Raw genomic sequence first — 21,140 nt, 5'->3', positions numbered from 1 at the left:
GGTGGCCCTCGACACCACTGCTTCAGTTAAAGACTTTATACATCCAGAAATTCGTTTTCTTTTTTTGTTTTTTAATAATTGGCGGAACAACTCTTGTCATTTCCCACAATGCATTTCGAGGACAGCGCCTACCTAATACGTCATCATCATCAGTCGCTCTGAGATCTGTTGCTTTTCCTTGAATCCTGGTTGCTACCACATGGCCTGGCTGCGACACGTTCAGTCCGGAAAATGTTATTAACGAACACGTTTAACGTCTCAGCTTATTAGTTTATATTCGTTTAGCGGGTCACAATACACATAAATTCTAATAATGTCGCAGTTACAAGTGAGGTTTTGCACAGAAAATCCAAGGTAAGAGCACATTACAGAACATACTATTAAAATGTCCCATCTAGCCTGATAGCTAAGTTGCGGGGCTTGCAGTAAAATGAATACTTAGTGTATGTTGATTGATGGTAAATCCTTACTTACGCAGCCTACAACATTCTGCATGCTGACTGTTGATGCTTACCGGTATTTGATCACGCGTCGTGGATTTAACAAAATGTCTGTTGTAGGTATGTAATAGATGATGTGCCATTCTCCATCCCAGCCAGTTCGGAAGTCCCTGAGCTCAGCAATGTCATCAACAAGCTACTGGAGTCCAAGAATGGTTTGATAATTCTTGATTTTATACAGTATTTAATTTGCCACTTAAACAGCAGCGTCAATATCGCCATAAGGACTTTTATTGTTAACTCAAAGACAGTTACGATTCTCCCTTGAACTTAATGTTATTTTTTCTTAAGTAGATGTTGCGCTGTTTAAAAGCTCCCCTACTGTTTTTTGTTAACTGCAAACAGACATAGCACAATGCCAAACAGCAAAATATGTGAGTATTCTGAAAGGGTGGACATTTTTGACTCTGTTAGCATTTAATGAGCACATACGTAAGTGGTCCGGAAAATGAAAAAATCATTGTACAGTACAAGTATGTTTGCTTATAGTAATATTTGGCCACTTATAATAATACCTTACAGTTTAATTATTCTACTACATCTTCATGTTTCTGATGAGGATACCAATCATTTAATGTGATATTGACCCAGTAACATATTCTGCAATTGTGTTTTAACACTTATGTTGGTTTTCACTGTCACAGCATCTCATACCATGGTGGACTTTGACTTCCTGGTCAGGGGTCAATTCCTTCGAACGTCACTGTTCAATCATATGGAAACAGAAGACATATCAACGGTATGGCTCAGTGTTTAATATGTGCTGTATTCATTTAAGTTCATGTCTTAATGTTTATGTGTGTGTGTGTGCTACAGGAAGATGTTGTGGAGATCGAGTATGTGGAGCGGATCACAGCGCCGCAACCTGAGGAGTGTATGATGCACGATGACTGGATTAGTTCTGTAGATGCAGATGCTGAGTGGTAAGAGGATGGATGCTGCTAAGTCCCAACCTTTCAACAGTGCTCTAAAAGAATCACCGTTTTGGCTTATATTTTGGCAGGATCCTGACCGGGTCTTATGACAAGACCGCCAGTATCTGGTCCTTGGAGGGCAAAGCTATGACAAAAGTGGTTGGACACTCCGATGTCATAAAAGATGTCGCCTGGGTTAAGAGAGGTGAGAAGAGTAGTTTTTTTTGGGGGGGAATTGTTGTCTTTCTTTTTTGGTTGTGAGTGTTTTGAGCATGTGGAACTTAACTAGTGAAGTCATGCGATTAATTACGATTAAAAATTGTAATCGCCTGGTGCCCCTAATTTTCAATAATCTTTTCTTTAAAAAAAGGATTATTAAAAAAAAACAAAACTTTTTTTTTGTTTAAAAGAAAAGATTCTTAAAAATTAGGGGCATCAGGCGATAAAAAATTGTAATCGTAATTAATCGCATGACTTCACTAGTTAATTAATCTCAAATTTTATATCTGCTATAAATGTAAAAAAAAAATCTAGGTTTTCATACTCTTGTTAACAAAAGTGGAAAAAAATGTTAAACTAATAGAAAAATAATTTTTTAAAGCCTATAGCTGTCAATGGCAGTGGATGAGTTAATTCTTTTTGCCGACTAAATGGGATGCCATAGAAATCAAAATGGGAAGCTAAAAAAAAGGGAGTAAACCAATTATTATTATTATTTTGCCTAAATGCAATGTTGCATATGCTGCTAACATTGTATTTTAAAGTTTTTTTTGACAACGTTTTTATTTGAATCGGTGTGTTTAAGTATTAACTATCTTGGTAAACTAATGTGAAACATTTTAAAATCATACTTTGTTGATAAGAAGACATCTGAGTGAGAATTTGTGTTGTTGCGCAGACGGCCTGACTTCTTTGCTTCTGACCGCCTCGCTTGACCAAACCATCCTCTTATGGGAGTGGAATTCTGAAAAGAACAATTTGGTGGCCAGGCACTGCTGCAGGGGTCACACTGGGAGCGTTGACACGGTCGCCACGGACCCCACTGGTTCGAAGGTACACCCCACAAAAAAAAAAAAAAAGCATGGAGCAGGTTATAATTCTCGCTTCTTTCTTTCAGTTCTGCAGTGGCTCATGGGACAAAATGTTGAAGATATGGTCAGCAGGTATGTTTCTTTAATGATGACTAGAGATAGACCGATATGCTTTTTTTCAGGGAATATACCGATCATCGGAAGTCAGGGAGGCCGATAACCGATATTTGAAGCCACTACACATTTGCAGAAGAAAAAAAAGTTGGTGTCAAAATTTGTAATAATAAAAATAATAAAAGCTCCAGCATTGACTACTTAAATGCCTTCAAGGACATGTTTATTAAACAGCTTTTGTGATTTGCAACATGTTAAAGGTTTTTTGTTTGCCATCAGCTTTTACATCAACTATAATGTGGCTTGCCCACACTAACTCCCAAATAGCCGCTAATTTGCGGGCTAGCTGTTAGCTCGTGGGCTAACCATTCACCCGCACGCCAAATCCCAAATAGCTGCTAATTCGTGAGCTGTTAGCTCACGGGCTAACCGTTCATCCACACGCTAACCCCGGGATAACTCTGAAATAACCGCTAAAAAAATGGCTATTAGGTTAGCCCGTAACTTAGCTACCCTGGCTAGCCGCTAATTGCTGCTTATTGGCTGTTAGCTTTGCACGAGCAACCAATCAGATGGTGGTGTGGGCGGGCAGACTCAGAGCAGACGGAGGAGAAAAGCGCCCGTCAGAGCCAAAATAACAGTTTTTAATATATCGGCCATCAAAACAAAAAAAGTGGCCGATGCCGATATTCATAAAATGCTGAGTATCGGTCTATCCCCAATGATGACTAAATCAACTTGAATGGCGAGTAAAAGGGATTTCACTCTTGCTTTTCCAGTTCCCTCTGATGAGGCAGACGAGGTTGAGGAGGCCGCCGACAGGCCAAGGAAGAAACAGAAGACTCAGCAGATGGGCCTTACTAGGGTAAGTAAAGACGCTTCTGAACTTGGTGGAGCTGCCGTGGCCTTTACACATTCCTCTGTTCCCGCACAGACACCTCTTATGACGTTATCAGGGCACAATGAGGCTATATCGTCAGTGCTGTGGAGTGATAGCGAGGAGGCTTGCAGTGCATCTTGGGACCATACGATTCGCTTGTGGGATGTGGAGACGGGAGAGATGAAGACAACCCTGGTAGATAAATAGATTTGAAATATGTTGTGGTGTCTTAAACTCCAAACAGGTCAAATGTCATGTAATTGATCACACTGGGAATTTTGTTTTGAACTTTGAAGTGTTACTGGACTTTCTTGTTCCTGTGATTTGAAATGGATATTTTTAGACAACATTTAAACGAAACAATGTCGTTCACAGACAGGGAGTAAAGTGTTCAACAGCATTTCATACTCGCCTTTGTGTCGTCGGCTGGCCTCCGGCAGCACTGACAGACACATCAGGCTATGGGACCCACGCACCAAAGGTATTCCTACATTTTTGTTGGACTAAGAAGTCAAGAGAATCTCCACCTCCTGTACAAACTGGACTCTTTTTTTCCTTCTTCAGACGGCTCACTGGTGCTGCTGTCGCTGACTTCCCACACCGGCTGGGTCACCGCGGTCAAGTGGGCTCCGTCACACGAGCACCAGTTGCTTTCCGGATCGCTGGACAACCTGGTCAAACTGTGGGACACCAGAAGGTCTTAATATTATTGATCTTTTAACTTATTTATTTATCTTTTGTAGCATTGGAAGTTGTTTTTATGCTGTAGATATTGTGTAAATAATTGGAGGATTCCAGGTGTGTTACAGTGTGTGCCGTTTTATCTTTGTAGCTGCAAAGCTCCTCTTTATGACCTGGCCGCCCATAAAGATAAAGTGTTCTGTGTGGACTGGACAGAAAGTGGGGTAAGATCATGGATAATGTGTATACTTAGAAAATGTTTGAGAGAAATGTAATTATGTTTATGTTTCCATCACGTGTGTATTTTGTCTTTCAGATGATGTTAAGTGGGGGAGCCGATAACAAGTTGTACACCTACAGATACTCAGCTGGTCCGACTGACGCGGGAGCATAGTCTCAACAGAGATCCTCTGCTGTTGAAATCTTACCCTACACAAAAGCCTTTTGTGATTTTTTTTGTTTGTTTGTTTTTTACACACATTTCCAGTAGGGTTGTTGCTATGTAAATTCCCTAACAATCATAAATGGGTTTAAGTCTCCCAAGTGTGGTCTCTTCATTTCAGCCAAGGATGCAAACAAAAACAAAAACTTGATGTCAGTCCCATTTTATTTTTGCGTTTGGCACACTTAAATGTTTCCTGTCATCAAGACAAATTTAAATATTATTCAAAGACAAAAAAAATTATTTAACTGACAAGAGTCTTTCACACCTCTGTGGAGATATTTTGGCCCCATCTTTTGGGCAGAATTGCTTTTACTCAACACTGGAGGGTTTCTGAGCATGAACGACCTTTGAAGGATGTGCCATGTATTTAAATCAGATTCAAGTCTAGACTTTGACTAAGACACTCCAAAACCTTAATTTTGTTTTTTTAAGCCATTCCGAAGTCCACTTGCTGTTTGATGTGTACTTAGATTATCTTTGTCTGGTCTTTACATTTGTTTGATGAGCTTAAGCATTAAAATGGGGAAACTATTAAAAAAAAAAAATAATTTAAAGAAAACAAGGCCCTCTTTAGCTTGGGAAAGAGGAAACAATCACAGTATAGAGAGACTGCTTCATAAACTGTCAGATGTTTGGAGTATTTTGCACATAAACAAAAATTGACAAACAATTAACAAACGAGAGTGCGAAAACTAACAAAACTACATTTGACATTTATAAAACTATAGAGCGAAAATGTCTGTTTTCGTCTTCGTTAATGTTGACTAGTGTTCACATTTAGGGTTAATTTTAAATGTATTTCGGTATTACTGTTCACTTGTACAGAACAAGTCGTTTGGGAATTGTAGTTTATTTCAGAATGTTTAGTGACTTTTTATTTTCTTATCTTGCACTCCACAAATATCTCCGTAGTAGAAAAGAAAAAACTAAACTAAAATCAAGCGGTCTAAGAACTAACTGGAAAACAAAAGTCAAAATGACATTAAAAAATGTATGACAAATTACAAACAATTATTATCCTGGCGCAGGTGTGCCACAACTTTCGCCTCTTTTCCCACACGAAACAACACAAACATTGGAAAAAAAACTAAGTTTGGGTTTGATGATCTTTTGTGGCCCACTTGTCTCTATTAATTTTATGACACTTCCCAACCACCTGTGCGGCAAAGTGTGCCATGATGCGACACTATCCACTTTCTAATTTATTATCCATTTATGCCAGTGACAGCCAGAATAATGAAAGGCTCTCCCAGTAGATGACATGGGGTGCAAAACTGACGTGTAATTACTTTTTGTGGCATTTTTGTTTGGTGGTTGGCCATAGAGTTGCCCCGTCACGACTAATTTGCATATCCTGTTTCTCTGACTCACACGACGATGGATATCGCGAGAGGACCTTAAGCGAGCTGCTATCAGATGCTGGCACTAAACGACAAATTGAACATCAGCCGGGCAACGTCTCATATTGTCTCGCTAAACTGATGATTTACATATAAGGACGGAGACTTTTATCCTGCGTTCATCGTAAGTTGTCAAAAGTTTTCAACCTTACACGTACTAGCATAGCAGCTAACTAGCTAGTCGTGGCAGTAGCACACCATCTCTTTTTCTTTTCGTGCAAGCGTCGACAATTGAATTAGTTTATTACCACTATTAACTGTCGATGTTGCTTAAATTATTGTGCTCTAAAAACAGACGTCGGGAGGACTACATTGTCCTGATTGCGGTGTCTGGAAAATGAACACCTGCTTTGACAGCCAGCTGTTGTCAGTGCTCGAGTAGCAGGTGCTACATACTAGCTCACAAATAGTGGAAACAACTGCTCAGCTCTGTGAACACAGGTTGGTTTGTACAGTAAAGTACAAGTTGATGAAGATAACGGGTTGTTGCGCGACTGTGTTTTTTTTTCGCGAGTAATAAACAGAGCTACAGTTAATGTGTTTTCATACGTTTGTTAAATTCTTAGGAAGGTGAGTGTGCGTGTGAAAGGTTTTCTGTCATCAAGTCAACCCCGTGGTTGATTGGCTGGAAGAAGCTGTAGGCTGTTGCTTATCTGTGACCATGGAAATGTAAGAAAATAAGTTGCCAAGTCCTCAGAATCGATTGGACAGAAAAAGGAATACCTACATATTTTGTTCTTCAATCTAGTTCAAAACCATTAGTGGACTTACCCATTAATTAACTGTCATACCTCCTATACTTACAGAGTGGAAAGACTGAAATCCAATCATGGATGGGTAAGTATGGTACTACAGTCAACCGAGAATACATTGTCATCAACGTGTATCTTAAATGACAATTTTTCTCACTGCAGGTTTGTCGGGGAACTGCTCGGTGAAGACAGCTCAATGGTGGCACGCATGCAGAAGAAGTTCTGGAAGACCAAGCAGGTTCTCATCAAGGCCACAGGCAAGAAAGAGGACGAGTATGTGGTGGCGTCTGACGCCGACCTGGATGCAAAGCTTGAGGTACAAAAGTCGCACGACCGCTGCCCCACATGAACCATGGAGGGGCAAAGAAAGAATATTTGTATTACTTTTGCACTATTTTTCCCTAAACACTTGGCCTGCTGCTTGATATTTTTTTACCTGCTTGTTTGTTAGAAGGTTTATACAAAAGCAAATTGCTTAGTTGATTAATTTTCTGCACAACATTATGAGAAGGTAGGGCTTGGCACAACTCATTAAATTTGGTGCAGATCTGAATCAAAGCACATTTGATTTTAATTCAATTTTCCTTATTAATGTAAAATCCTGTGAATAACATGAAATAAAATATTTTCCCATTGTTCAGACGTTTACCGGTTAAAAAAAAAGTTTAAAAAAATCCCCAAAAAAATCACTGATTTATAGTGCATTGGGTTGTGTGTTATTCACAGGATTTTCACATTATTTATGATGAGATTCTTAAGGGTGATCGATGTTAATACAATTGCAATTCCTATTAAAACCCAATATAAATCAGCCTAGATAACAAATCATAATATGTGCTGCATGGATGTGCCCCCTTTCCCACTGTAATTAATGGAATGGTACTACAGTACACTATGAAGCACATATGCCAAGCGATTTATGTTTAACAGTCAAGCTGACATCAATTCAAATTATTTATATATTATTTGCTGTTGGTAAGAGACGTTCATAGTCAGCCATCTTTCTCGTTTTATTCCTGCAGTTCTTCCGCTCTGTCCAGTCCACCTGCACCGATTTGCTCAAGCTGATCGAGAAGTACCAGCATAGGATCACACGTGAGTTGGGAATCCCTACGTCAGCAAAGTTTCAATTCCATCCAAACCAACAATAGCAAAGGCTGCCAAACTGCTTCTCCCCTGCAGGTTTGTCCCAGGAGGAGAACGAACTCGGCCTGTTTCTCCGCTTCCAAGCCGAACACGACCGCACCAAGGCTGGCAACATGATGGACGCCACCAGCAAGGCCCTTTGCACCTCTGCCAAGAAGAGGTTAGAGGGACGAGGCTGCGTGGATGAGGGCGCACCACAGGCTACATTTAAATGAGTTGCATTTTATCCACAGGATGGCGCTCTGTCCGCCGCTGAAACGTCTGCACCAGGAAGTCGAGACTTTCCGACGACGTGCCATCGCAGACACGCTTCTGACCGTCAGCCGCATGGAGAAGGCTCGCACAGAGTACAGAGGGGCTTTGCTCTGGATGAAAGACATCTCTCAAGAACTCGACCCGGACACTTACAAACAGCTGGAAAAGTTCCGTAAGGTGAGGTTCGACCTTCCTTATTCTCTGTTTTGCTCCTTGCTTGTGGACGGTGGTTGGACTGATCCGTTTGATTTCTCGGCAGGTTCAAGGCCAGGTGAGGGCAACAAAGAGCCAGTTTGAGCAGCTAAAGAACGATGTGTGCCAAAAGGTGGACATGCTGGGTGCCAGCCGCTGCAACATGCTGTCACACTCACTTTGCAACTACCAGGTTGGCCCAACTATTCTATTTTGTAGTCAAGTATGTTGTGTGAGAGTCAGTGGAGGGACAAAAAGAACAATGGGCACAACAACAGCAGTATCAACAATCGCGATAGTTCCATGATGACAACAACAAGTGCTCCCCGTTCCCTGTCCTTGCAGGCCACCCTGCTTCAGTTCTGGGAAAAGACGGCCCATACCTTGTCTGGCATCCATGATGCCTTCCAGGGACACGTGCCATACCAGTTCACCACACTCAAGGTGGGTAGATAATGCTCTGCCAAAGAGACAGCTTTTTAGCTCTGCCTTTATTACTGACCCAATCTCTGGCAGGACCTGCGTGACCCATTCGAGCAAATAACCGCAGCACAAGAAGAAGAGCGAGATGAGAAGGTTCTACAGGGAAACACTGACAGGTGGGCTAAACCCTTTTTTTTTTTTTTTTAACAACTACACTCAATCACTGCATTATTACTTTCACTAGCACGACACAACATAATGAGATCCAATTCGTGACTTTTATCAAAAAATACCTTTTCTCTTAATGTAGATAATTCTCACTTTTGATTGGAACTCAGAGAGGTTTGAATTTAACAATATTATTGGTAACAGCTCACCAAAAAATCTCAACATATCGGACAGATACATCTCACTGTGCTGAATGTGCACAAATGAAAAGTCCAATTTGCTTCCGTGAATATTACAGTATTAGAAACAAAACATTCTGATTTTGCAAATTTATAACTGCCTGTGCTTGGCTGTTATAAAATACTTGATTATCATTCAAAGTCGCCTTGTTTGAATCCTCTCTAGTCTGGTGTGCTTGGATGACGAGGCATCAGGAAGTACGGCTGACACAGGTATGGAGGCCAAATGCATTGCAGCACACTTAATATCCATTTGTCACACTCTGGTTAGTCACTCACTTTAGGTGTGTGATTCTCTCTGATTAATCTGTATTACAGATAATGTAATATAATAAACAATATCAGATTTACTGGATTATACATCAATCTTTGGGTTTTATCACTTCAATCTTTCTTGTTTCATGAAACAGTCAAATGTAAGCATGTGGACTAACTTGCGATGAACACTGAACTTGTCTTAACACTATGAATAAATTAAAAAAATATATATATGTACCTTTGTGATATGAAAATTGAATTTTACGACATTGCGATGTCAAGATGAATTTAATTATAACTACTGTGGTACCTTTACTTACGAGTTTACTTTTTTCCGTGGCCAAGCTTGTCACTTAATTTAATTGTATATAAAATCAATATTTCCAATTGAAATTAATTGAAATTCATTTAGTCTGTTCAAGCAAAAGAAAAAAAAACATTTTATTTGCATGTTTTTAATCAAGAAAAAGAGCACTGTATTGCATAAAAACTTGTAATGAACTGGTTTCATTATGTAAATTTTGGCTACTGTGACAATTGTAAAAAAAAATTTTTAGATTTCACTCAATCGGCTGCATATTTGTAGCACCTGCAACTCAAATTTGGGCTCACATTATTTTTTTAAATCAAGTATGCTACCCCTTATTCCATCTGTAATTCGAGGAACCCAATGAAAAATATAGCATTATTAAGTACAATAACATTCCTGTGAGATGCAAGTAATGTTTGTGTGCCCTGTAGTAGCTGGCTTTAAAAAGCGACCTGGTGAATGACGTGGGTGTCGGCGAATGAGCGTAGAGTTGGCTGGCTGCGTATTGAGTGGACCGATGTTGTTTGTGGTCATGGGCTGCTTCCTCCCAAAGGTGTCTTGCCAGACTCCACTGGCATCGGTTCGAGATCAGAGGATGAAGATGGCGACATGGCTTTCCTCAAAGACTTGCTCAGCCCTAGCCCGGGTGCGACTGACGACTTCAGCAGGGAGTGGCAGGATGCATTTGGGCTCTTCGACGCTCCCGCCGCTCCCGCCGCTCCCGCCGCTGTGGCTGCCGCAACTGCGCCGGCGCCAGCGCCAGCGGCAGGCAACGCCGCCCCCCCACCACAGTGCACCCTCCCCAGCCCTACTGGCTTCCTGCCTTCTCAGCTACTTGATCACAGTCTGAGTTCCACAGGTGAGCCAGGTCCCCTGCTGGCGAAAGGCCGACACCTCTCCTCCTCATCGCCATGTTTTTGTCCATCAGGCTGGTCTACACCACCTATGTTTCAAGCACCGCCCCTTCAGCCGCCTCTTGCACAGAACCAATCAGCTACACCGGCTCCGGCTTCTGTAGCCAATGGTAAACTGCAAACTAAATAAATAGTTCTAATAATATTATTATTCTAATAATCATTTTCATTGTTTTATTACTTTGTTATTCAAATGTGAATATGGGTGTAGCTCCTGCAGGTCGATCCAGAGACATGTCTGCTTGGTTCAATCTGTTCGCGGACCTGGACCCGCTCTCCAACCCTGACGCTATTGGACGCTCTGCAGACGAGCTCCTGAATGCCTGAAACTGTGTATGATGATATCTACAACATCAACACACGCACACACATTGAGGGAATGACTGTTAGCATCACACTAGAGTTGCAAAGGTGTGGAAAATGTCCGGCAAATTTCTAGAAAACCTCTGGTAAAATTTACAGTCCATTGATTACAGACTTGCGGGAATAGTTCAACTTTTAAGTCTTCACGGGAATTGAGGGTAATTAAATAGGGAACATATCATATTCAAACATATTTTCTCATAAGTCAACATCCATGCAAAACCGGTAGCTCTCCTTGCCCATTTGGCCCTTATTTGTTCCAGTTGTTTCCAATTACAAATAAAAAAAATCAACCAAGCAATCATTCGCAACTTGGAAAAAACTTTTAAGTATGAACTCTTTCTTAGCTGTATTAGTCAATTTTATGCTATGATGCAAACTATATTTATGTTCCCTTTGAATAGCCAATTTTCTGGTTTGTAAACTTCTAAATTCAGATTTTAATTTCTGTGAATTCCCATGGGAAGTTTCCAACTTTTTTTTGCAACCATTTTGTACCCGCACACTGCAAATAATATTTGGCTGACTAGTTGTGTTTGCTTTCACTAGTCATTCTTCATCTTGTGCCTGCAGGGGCTGCTTTTATCCTGGATGCGGTTTGGGCTTTATCACATTCACAACACATTCCAAAGAAGGATTTAAACTTACATAAAACAATGTGTGCATTGTTTTGTTAGTGGTGTACTTAATGGACATGTGTGTCTGTGAAGACTTTCCCAGAGCCAATCAGAGTGCTACAAAACCCTGCCTCTGCGTTACAAAATAATGTGAAATGCATATTGGAATCATCTTTATTGACCAAGTGTGTTTAAGAACACAGAAATTATATATAACTTATAGCTTAGGCATTATGCAACAAAGCGAAGAGCAGAAGAATTTCAAATTGGCTGACCAGAAAATAACCATCAGGAAGTGGACTCCTTATATGGTTTTTACAGTGCTCTACTGGTTGCAATTTTTAATTAATTATCCTCACTGCTAATCGCAGAATCAGTGATTGACATCAATGAAAAGTATATTTATCCACAATAGACCAGTGTTAAACATGACATCCAGACCGCCAATAATAGATGTTTTGGTATGTATAGCTAAGCTTTATGTATATTTTATTGTATTGATTACACCATTTTCTTGTAAAATTTACTTTAAGGGCGTGCCATCACAGTCCAGCTGCAATCCACTTCTGTTTAGAACTGAACCGTTTTGTATGCAATGTGAATGAATGGAATGAAAATTCTGTACTTTATTCCTGAATTGTGAATGTGGACATTCTGACATGATCGAACTGTATTGTATAAAAAGAACATTTATATATTGAACATGTTTTTTTCTTCCAAATAAGAAAAAACAACTACCCACATTACAATTTAAAATTGGTGGCAAAGGGCAGTTATTTTGAGATGACAAAATGAGGTCTCCACGTGTTCGCCTGATTGAGATCTGTTAGTCAGGAATGGCCTTTGGAGAGATATACTGTAGTTTTTACTTTCTGGACCTGGATGGTTATAATTACTGTTGTTACTGTATTTTTATTTAATTTACGCGTGATACAAGGACACTACTTTTGCTACGTTTATCTTGAGCTTTAAAGATATTATATACTGAAGCTAGGATAATATACTCGCTGTCTACTGTTTACTTTTAAAGAATGTATATTTATCTAATCACAAATGCTTCATTTCATGTATTTTATTTAACTTTTAAGGATTTACAAATGGAATCAGGTTAACAATAAACTGCAGTAAAAGTTTGTGCTTCTGTGGTCATTAGTTGACAATTTTGGTCATTTACATTGTTTTATGCGTAGATACACTATGCCACATGGCGGCATCGTTGACGTTTTATCCGTTGATACACTATGCCACATGCAACATGGCGGCATCGTTGACGTACGATGGCCATGGCGGCAGGTGATTATTGATTTTTATTTCGGCCAATCGTACATCTTGTTAAATGTTGACCAGTGACCAATCATACGAGCATTGACAAGATGGCGGATCACAATATTTGTAAGTTTTTTAATTTTAATTATTATATTTTTTTAAAATAAATTACTACTTTGTTAAACTAACACCAGTTCTTGGTATTAGTATGAAATATCATCTTCAAAAGTTTTTTTCCCCTGCGCCCTACACGTACCGTACTACTGAACAATTTGTTGGAATATTTCCCCCCCCTCGAATTCACACTTTGGGTTAATGGTCAAGTTGTCATGGGCACAAGTTCTTCTTAATTTAACTACAACGGTAATGTTTCAGTTAAAAGAGGCCAAACACTGTGAGGGTTGTGAACTAAAAAAAAATATACATATTTTTTTTGAACAAGACAATTTATTTCTTGCTTGATAAAAAAAAAAAAACATAAAAAAAATCCATATCAGGTTGTTGAACATTTTTCAGTGTATTGTTCGTGTGCTACACGTTCCCATCATTGACTATGAGGCTAAGCACACATTGTAGCTGTTGCTTGGCGTGCGCTCTCGTCACTACAACCTGAGATGGATGATAACATTGTCTATTCTTAATTTGACCCCAGTCGGATAAATAAATACATTACTATTCACAATAATAATGATGACATGTAATTCACAGTACTGAGGGGTGTAATTAGATGATAGGGGTGGGGTTGAATTGTATCTGTGTGAGTGGGGGGTTACAGTTACTCAAGATACATATCTTTATCAGCTCATACAATACGGCATATATTTACATCCCAGTACATTCCTATGGCACACGAAGGGCTGAGGTGCTCTCGGAATATCAGTGTCTCATAAGATCATCATAAATCGGCTTCTTTGTGTATTCCGCAGTTTTTGCCCCGTTTTTTTTTTCTTTCAGATGCTGCAATCATTTGCTGATGATGGCCAACTGTCCCAAGATGCATCATGTCAGTATCAGTTCAAGGAGTTTGTTCATCGCCATGGTAACCACTGCCATCCTACAGGACGTTAATGCGGTGTGGGTGGACGCCGCAAAGACGGTACTCTTTGGGCTCGGATGCCACAAGCAGGCCAAAAGAGAGAAATTGACTCTTGTTGAGGGGCTGGAAGTAGGCGGGGATGTACAGTGGATATCAAAAGTCTACACACCCCTCTTACAAATGTGGCTTTTGGTGATATTGCAATAAACCATTTCAAAACTTTTCCTATCAATCTGTACAATTTAATTACACACTTTAGCAAGCCTTTTTTAAATGTTTTTATTTTAGTTTATCTTTACTCTCCCTCCTTGAAAAAAAAATCTGTTGAGCTGTACAGGTTTAGATCAATTTATGGGGGAAAAGGTTTTGAAACAATTTATCTTGGTCACATTTTTCAAGGTGTGTAGAAAAAAAAAAATCCAATATCAAGCCAAAAATGTGAAATAAGGAGAGGGTTGCACAGGTTGAGTTAGCTTTGGCTATTAAATACAAATGTATGAATTTGGTTGGCACCGCCCCCTCATAACGCAAAGATGGTGGCGTTACATCAGTTTTGGAAAATGGAGTATTGTCCTCGAAAATATCAGGCACATTATCATTATTATTATTTTTTTTTACCCCTTCAAGTTTTGCTACAATCTGGCAGCACCGTGGCCTTTTGTAGTGGAAGGCATGTTATATAGAAAGAACTAGCCATACAAAAAAAGATATGTCTGTGGAAAGGCGTCATGGTATCATACGGTGAAAAAAGTATGCCCTTTTCCTCTCGAAACAATAAGACAGCAATGAGATTGGTAGTACAGAGAAGGAGGGGGACGAGGTGAGGCAGTGGGAAGCGTCGTTTGAACAAAGACATCCGAGAGCTAGCATGCTGAAGGCCTTTTTTTTTTTCTCTCCCTTCTCCCTCTTTCCGAAGCTTTAAGGTGCTCGTCAGAAGTTCTCGGGCTCCTCCAGGAGGCAGGGCTGGGTGGACAGAGGCACCAGCGACGGGGACAGACTGCGCAGGCCCACCCCGGGGCGAAAGTTAAGGTCCGGGGCCGGGAGCAGGGGCTTGAGGATGCTGACGAGGCAGAAGGCGGAGCCGCTGTTGGGGATGAAGTTGACCTTGTTGCGGTCGGGACACAGGAACGGGGGAACCTCCTGCTGGGCTTTGGGCCTGCGACCAACACAGGTGGTACACTTTATTCATTAAAGGAGAAGTCAACACCCCCAGAAATTATTGACGATATGTTCTGTGCAGCCCCACTAGTCTAAATACGGTATTTTGGTTAATATCACGTTAGTGGAATATGAGTTACGCAGCAAAATCCAGCAATTCTTAGCAGTATCAGAAGGCGGCCATTTTGCCACTTGCTGTCGAGTGACAATGACATCACAGTTGCTCAGGTAACAACCAATCACAGCTTAGCTTCTGAAAACAGGTGAGTTGTGAGTGTGATTGGTCGTTGCCAGAGCCCTGAGCAACTGTGATGTCATCTTTGGTCAACAGCAAGTGGCAAAATGGCCGCCCCCTCAAATGGATAAAAACGGCTGGATTTTGCTTCATAACTCATATTCCACAAATGTAATATTAATCAGAATGTCATGTTTAGACTAGGTAGGTCACATATAACATTATTGTCCAGAAGTGTTTAAGGTTGACTGCCCCTTACCCCCCCCCCCCCCCCAAAAAAAAAAAACAACAACTTCAGAGCAACAGACATGATATAGATATTTTTAAAAACAAAGATTAATAACATAATTAAATAGAATATAAAGAATAAATCAGTTGTGTATCATGACTAAATGCTCCAATTCAATTTCTTGTGCTACTCCTTCTAGTGAGCCCGCTTTGGCCACCAGGGGGTGCAATAATTATCAGGGCCCGACAAAAGCTGATGCCGATTCCAAAATTTGACAGACTAAAAGTCAGATAATGAGCTGATTCATTTTAAAGATATAATAAATAAAGTGACTTTTTGATTTATTTATAAATATACCTTAACAGCAATAAAGATTACAGGCAGAACATGTGATTATTTTACAAAACTTTGCCCTTGAGTATATTTAAATTAACAACAGAGAGAAAATTGTTATGTTGTACTGTGCTGATGTGTATTTTTGCTGATTAAAAAAAAAAAATATATATCAGCTGATTAAACCTGACAGACGATTAATTAGCAGGGCCGAATAAATGTGGTCGTTTTTCGCAGATGATAAAGAATACAAACCTGTGTTGCCTTTGTGTTCAAATAGCCATTGCTTAAAAAAGTTAGAACACCACGGCTCACGATGCTAATCGTTAGCGCATCTACGCCTTTTCCATTGTGTTAGCATCATGCTAGCTAAACCCAAATTGGTTGTCTCCAAGAAATGGTGTGAAACTCTCTCTTCTTTTTTCCTCTTCGTTTAGTGAGGTGCTATGAGATTTCTCTAAATCACCGCTTTAGCATTTTCTGGAGAATGTGTGCTCGATTAGCTTAACCAGCTTGTCCAGGAATAACGGAATTTATATTTAACACGAGCTACTCCATGGCCACAAATTGATTTGCTGTATATCGTGGCCATAATTGACCCTCATGTCATATGTGGTGCTGTGTAAAACGAAATAAAACCAAAAAACTGCTTTTGTACATACAGGGTCTCCTCGGACACTTTGACTTTCTCGCATCCCTCTGGAGGTTCTCTCTTGAACGTGTAGCTGTTGTTGGGCCGTGGAGAGGCGGCGTATTTTGGCAGCGGGGAGCAGGGGCCCAACTCTGAGGGCAGACACATTGACGAGGGTTCAATGTAGAAATACTTGGTTATTGTGTTTAAGTACATATTTTTCAGGTATCTGCACCTTGACTTGAGTATTTATATATTTGTCTTTTTTTTCCAAATCGATATCTGTACTGTGTACTCCCTACTTTAGAAAATGGCGGTTGTAAAAAGTAGCTCTCATCACCTTTGTCGTCAAAAGGGCTGCCGCCGACCGCGTCGTTGAGGACGGTGAGGTAGGACGGCGAGATGGAGTCGGGGCGGCTGCTGCTGTTGCTGTGGCCCCCGCTCAGGCCGCCCCCCGACGGGGTCTGCGTGTCGATGCTGCGGGTGCTGCTGCTGCGCTGCGGCGGGACGGGCGGCGGCGCGCGGTGCCCGTCCGGCACGTCCTGGGGCTGTCGGGCAAAACATAAATAGTTTTTTGCGTCGCGTCGAAAAGCAAAAGGGGGGGGGGGTGATTTCACCCACAACAATGGTCTCATCCTTCTCGGGGGTGTCTCGGATGATGATGCGTTCGATCTCCTGGTTGAGACCCTCCACACTGTTGCGGAAACGAGGAGCTGATGACTTGGATATGGGGATGGGGATCAGAATGGTCTTGGGCATGGGTGCCTGCGGGAAATACACAAGACCCTTACAATGAAGTCAACTCTTACTGTTTGCAGAGTTGAGTAACCGGGTTCTCCGCCGGCGCATTATTGATCACCTGCGTCTGCATGATGGCATGGCTGCCATTGAAGGGCGACTTGCGCTCTTTGTCCCTGCAATGACGGCTGCTGCGCTTGCTGCGCTGGAGTTGCTGACGCAGCTTGGCGATCTGGAAGACGTTTGTCACATGCAAGCTTTCAGTCGCTGTGTCATTCGTTGGCTCCGTTTTCAATTGGCAATGAAAATGTGAATTTAAAAAAATGACTATTTTGTCTTTAGTACGTAAATATGTGCGCACTGCTTTTCTTCTCTTGCCACACACTTTACTTAAATTTAATGTAGCATGCAACTAAGCACGGGAAATTGACCAAGTTTTTTAAATTTACTTTTTAACTCATTGACTGACATTGACGGCTATTGACGTCAAAAAATCATTTGAACCATTTCTGTTAGTTTAATTTTTTTCCCACTTTTGTTAACAAGAGTATGAAAACCTAGAAAAATGTTTTATTGTACATTTAGAACAGATATAAAATTTATGATTAATCGTGAGTTAACTAGTAAAGTCATGCGATTAATTACGATTCAAAATTTCAAATCACCCGACACCCCTAATTTTTAATAATCGTTTCTTTTTTATTCTTTTTTAAATAAACTAAATAATTGTAATTATTTGTTTCCAATTTTTAATAATCTTTTTTTGTTTTTGTTTAAGAAAAGATTATTCAAAATTAGGGGCGTCAGGCGATTACCATTTTTAATCGTAATTAATCGCATGACTTCACTAGTTAACTCACAATTAATCCACATTTTTATATCTGTTCTAATACAATAAAAAAATTCTAGGTTTTCATACTCTTGTTATCAAAAGTGGGGAAAAATGTTAAACTAATAGAAATAGTTAAAATTAATTTTTGACGTCTATAGTCGTCAATGGCAGTGAATGAGTTCAAAAATTAGCAGCGTCGTGCAATTAAATTTTAAATTGTAATTAATTGTATGACTTCAAGAGTTAACTTGCGATTAATTTGATAATCTGTTCTATATGTACAATAAAACATTTTTTCTAGGTTTTCATACTCTTGTTAACAAAAGTGGGAAAAAATGTGAAACTAATAGAAATGGTTCAAATGAATTTTTGACGTCAATAGCCGTCAATGTCAGTCAATGAGTTAAAAAGTAAATTTCAATAAGCGCTAATACCGGTTTGAAGTAATTGCCTCCAGAGGAGGAGGAAGGTCGCAGCAAGATGCGATATTGTAAACACAGATTCCTTTGTGCTTTGATTAATTAAAGCTACTGAATGCAGAAAATTGAATTCCGAATTGCTACAGTCACCCGTGGCCGTAAAATGAAACTACACAGCCCTTTCTTCTCATACAAATGCACACATGACGTCACGTCCGCAGACAGAGGGCGGGAAATTTCGAATCCGAATCAGGTCTGAAAACTATTGTGAACAGCTATGGTTAATCTACTAATTAGAAAATGTTTCAGTCATAAATGGTCAAATAAAAAGGCTATTGTAAAGATATTTTTGGCCAAATTGTTACAGAGAGCAACTTTAATGTGCATGGTCTTAAAAAAAGTAATTAAATAGGTGCCAGTGAGTACTAGTTAGCCCCAAGGACAGGAGTAGCCCATTGGTCAGTTCTAAAAATAGCTCAACTGTGATGAGACACTGTAACTTTCTCAGAATTAAAACAGTAAAATAATGTTAACATATATTTAATTTAATCTTAACATATGTTTTTTCTGTACTTTGTATTTTATATAATGTTTGTATTATATATTTTGTTTAAAAATAAAATAGATTGGTTTCAATGGAAAAATTGCTGTTTTTATTTACCCAAATATATTTATTTAAAAAAAAAAAAGTGATTCAAGAGGTGCAATTTTAATCATCTCCACATGGCTAACACAGCTCCACCCAGAAGGTATGTCAAGCTGGTGAAGTGACTTTGGCGTCAATCAACCCTATGGCCTGTTTTTCAATTTAGTATTTTTGATCTGAGCCTAAAATAAATGCAAATGTGTCCTGTTTTTCTTTCATTGTTTGTTAGGTTATACAACAAAATTATCAGTCCTGGTTGAAAACACCAAATAGTTTCTCTCTCTAATCTAATACAAGGAAAATGTAGTGACCTCCTTGAGCTGGTCGGTGCTCCCGCAGGAGGCCGAACGTTTATGAGAGCCTCGCCTCCTCTCATCTGCCCAGGCTCTGGGGGTCTGCCGCATACATTAAAAAAAACAACAACAACACACACAGTCAAACATCGAAGTGTATACAGCACTCAAGTACAGTGGGACCTTGAAAGTCTTACCTGTGTGGCCTTGTCCCTCATGTAGGACAGGTACGGGTGCTGGCAGTCGTCCTGAGGCCAAGGACCTTCCAGGTGAGAGCCAGCGGTGGCGCCCTGCGAGGGCCACAGCTGGGCGAGAGGGTGGGGGACTGACAGGAGAATGAGGGCGGGTCCGAGGGTGGCCGAAGGGGAGCGCGGATTATTTAGGTTAAGGCAACTGAGGCTTTCCGGGGAGGAGGCGGATGCTCGTCCTGGAAATGTAAACATGTCATTTGTCAAAACTGTAAAAGACAGGATGAGCCCGCTTAGGAAGTCGGCTTGTGTGTCGTGGGACCAGATTGATGTTAATCCCTACCGGCATTAACGCATTTTAAGGTGGGGGGAGTAGGTAGCGGGAGACAAAGTGGGGGCGATGCGGGGCCCTTCTGCCCGGCTGACCCCGATAATGGCTTGCTGACACCATCTTGTAGCATCAACATTTAAAACAGCAGAAAGCCATAGAGCACATGTTGCGATTGTGGATCTAAATTTGGCCGGGGCTCTTTGACCGGTGTAGCTGTTGCTAGGGAACGAGGACAAATACTTATACTAATACGCATATATGCACAAATAGTACTGCATAAATTCCAACTAGTGATCAATTTTTTTCCCCCCACCAATAACATGGCTACTGGTGGTTGTCCTACTCAGAGTAGAAAGAAACTCATTGTACTCATACTAGGAATTTTCTTTATATACAAGCGATTCAAAAATGGGCACTGGTTAACATCCGCATACTACCAGTACTCGTACAATTCGACACAAGTAGTACTAGTCTTACTGGTATGCAAATGGTGTCCTACAAGTGAGTATGAAGTACAGTACAAGGGTTTATGGAATCGATAGATGAGCCGCTTACCTGCAAAGGTGAGTTGTTGTCCTGCGGTGCGCAAAGCAGCATGGGAGCCCGTCTTCCACCCGACTGATGCTCGCCGCCTCCTAAAATGCTACCGAGGGTAGAAACAAAACGAGGAGGACATTTGCCGACATCAACACACGCATAGAAGGCGAACGAGGGTCAAATTGGTGACACATATGGTGTCAAAATAGGCGACGCTGGATGGACGTTTTTTTTTTTGTCGCGTTACGGGCGGCTAGCAAAAAGAAAAAAACAAAGAAAAAAACGATTTGCGCTCGAAGGGAAAATGTGGCACACGGAGGAAAGGCGATCTTTGCATTAGGTGGCGTGCGGAAGATGTTTAAAAAATGACGGAGATGTAACGGAGGGACAGAAAAGACAGAAGGGATAGAAAGAAGATAGAAAGAGGGCGGTGATGCTCGACTAGCTTCGCTTGGCACGACGGGAGCAGGACCAATGTGAAGTAAGAAGAAATACGTGCGACTTCCGGTAAAGGATTTCAAAATAACACCAGTACAACAAGCGTTGTAGAAGGAAGATTACGAAATGTGATGTGACTCAATCATTTCCAGTAAATTTCTGGAACGTGTCTTGTAAAATTTTATGGAAAGTAAAGTTGGGTAATTTTGGAAATACTTAAAAACCTTC

At 40.5% G+C, this 21,140-nt stretch overlaps 3 protein-coding genes across 5 annotated transcripts; 2 read left to right on the top strand and 1 right to left on the bottom strand.

Moving 5' to 3' along the window:
• The first annotated feature begins 156 nt into the window (after positions 1-156).
• wdr12 (WD repeat domain 12) lies at positions 157-4,663 on the top strand. Its single transcript, XM_077573567.1, has 13 exons — positions 157-354; positions 561-655; positions 1,145-1,239; positions 1,317-1,423; positions 1,504-1,619; positions 2,313-2,467; positions 2,532-2,577; positions 3,339-3,424; positions 3,494-3,634; positions 3,815-3,920; positions 4,004-4,136; positions 4,272-4,344; positions 4,437-4,663. Exons 1-13 carry the CDS (start codon positions 314-316, stop codon positions 4,512-4,514), a joined length of 1,272 nt encoding a protein of 423 aa, XP_077429693.1. The 5' UTR covers positions 157-313; the 3' UTR covers positions 4,515-4,663.
• A 1,235-nt stretch (positions 4,664-5,898) lies between these two features.
• On the top strand, positions 5,899-12,735 carry ical1 (islet cell autoantigen 1-like). 3 transcript variants are annotated; one of them, XM_077583191.1, is made up of 14 exons: positions 5,899-6,089; positions 6,772-6,802; positions 6,880-7,033; positions 7,740-7,812; positions 7,900-8,023; positions 8,097-8,295; positions 8,378-8,503; positions 8,656-8,754; positions 8,827-8,909; positions 9,307-9,353; positions 10,262-10,567; positions 10,637-10,732; positions 10,834-10,955; positions 11,559-12,735. In XM_077583191.1, exons 2-13 carry the CDS (start codon positions 6,795-6,797, stop codon positions 10,947-10,949), a joined length of 1,431 nt encoding a protein of 476 aa, XP_077439317.1. In that variant the 5' UTR covers positions 5,899-6,089; positions 6,772-6,794; the 3' UTR covers positions 10,950-10,955; positions 11,559-12,735. The 3 variants fall into 3 exon arrangements, with proteins under 3 accessions (XP_077439317.1, XP_077439310.1, XP_077439325.1); XM_077583184.1 differs by having other exon boundaries at positions 10,834-12,735; XM_077583199.1 differs by lacking the exon at positions 5,899-6,089 and adding an exon at positions 6,166-6,406 and having other exon boundaries at positions 10,834-12,735.
• Positions 12,736-13,158: 423 nt separating this feature from the next.
• fam117ba (family with sequence similarity 117 member Ba) lies at positions 13,159-20,944 on the bottom strand. The gene is made up of 8 exons (XM_077583213.1): positions 20,493-20,944; positions 19,616-19,845; positions 19,437-19,520; positions 17,350-17,460; positions 17,112-17,255; positions 16,831-17,038; positions 16,522-16,642; positions 13,159-15,060 (listed from the first exon to the last, which is right to left on the bottom strand). The coding sequence occupies exons 2-8, from the start codon at positions 19,634-19,636 to the stop codon at positions 14,835-14,837; spliced, it is 915 nt and encodes a 304-aa protein (XP_077439339.1). The 5' UTR covers positions 19,637-19,845; positions 20,493-20,944; the 3' UTR covers positions 13,159-14,834.
• Positions 20,945-21,140: the final 196 nt, after the last annotated feature.

Source organism: Vanacampus margaritifer, chromosome 1, assembly GCF_051991255.1.
Source record: "Vanacampus margaritifer isolate UIUO_Vmar chromosome 1, RoL_Vmar_1.0, whole genome shotgun sequence".
NCBI lineage: Eukaryota > Metazoa > Chordata > Actinopteri > Syngnathiformes > Syngnathidae > Vanacampus > Vanacampus margaritifer.
The sequence above is the reverse complement of the archived record's forward strand: the minus strand, read 5'-3'. Positions and strand labels throughout refer to the sequence as shown.

Excerpts from the sequence above, each read along its gene's own strand:
- wdr12 (XM_077573567.1), top strand. The coding sequence starts at position 314 with ATGTCGCAGTTACAAGTGAGGTTTTGCACAGAAAATCCAAG. Across the intron at positions 1,620-2,312 it reads TGTCGCCTGGGTTAAGAGAG|ACGGCCTGACTTCTTTGCTT; the intron begins GTGAGAAGAGTA and ends GTTGTTGCGCAG. Across the intron at positions 3,425-3,493 it reads AGCAGATGGGCCTTACTAGG|ACACCTCTTATGACGTTATC; the intron begins GTAAGTAAAGAC and ends GTTCCCGCACAG.
- ical1 (XM_077583191.1), top strand. Across the intron at positions 8,024-8,096 it reads TGCACCTCTGCCAAGAAGAG|GATGGCGCTCTGTCCGCCGC; the intron begins GTTAGAGGGACG and ends TTTTATCCACAG. Across the intron at positions 10,733-10,833 it reads TCCGGCTTCTGTAGCCAATG|CTCCTGCAGGTCGATCCAGA; the intron begins GTAAACTGCAAA and ends ATATGGGTGTAG.
- fam117ba (XM_077583213.1), bottom strand. The coding sequence starts at position 19,636 with ATGAGGGACAAGGCCACACAG. Across the intron at positions 17,039-17,111 it reads AGAAGGATGAGACCATTGTT|CCCCAGGACGTGCCGGACGG; the intron begins GTGGGTGAAATC and ends TTTGCCCGACAG. Across the intron at positions 16,643-16,830 it reads CAGCCCTTTTGACGACAAAG|AGTTGGGCCCCTGCTCCCCG; the intron begins GTGATGAGAGCT and ends GTCTGCCCTCAG.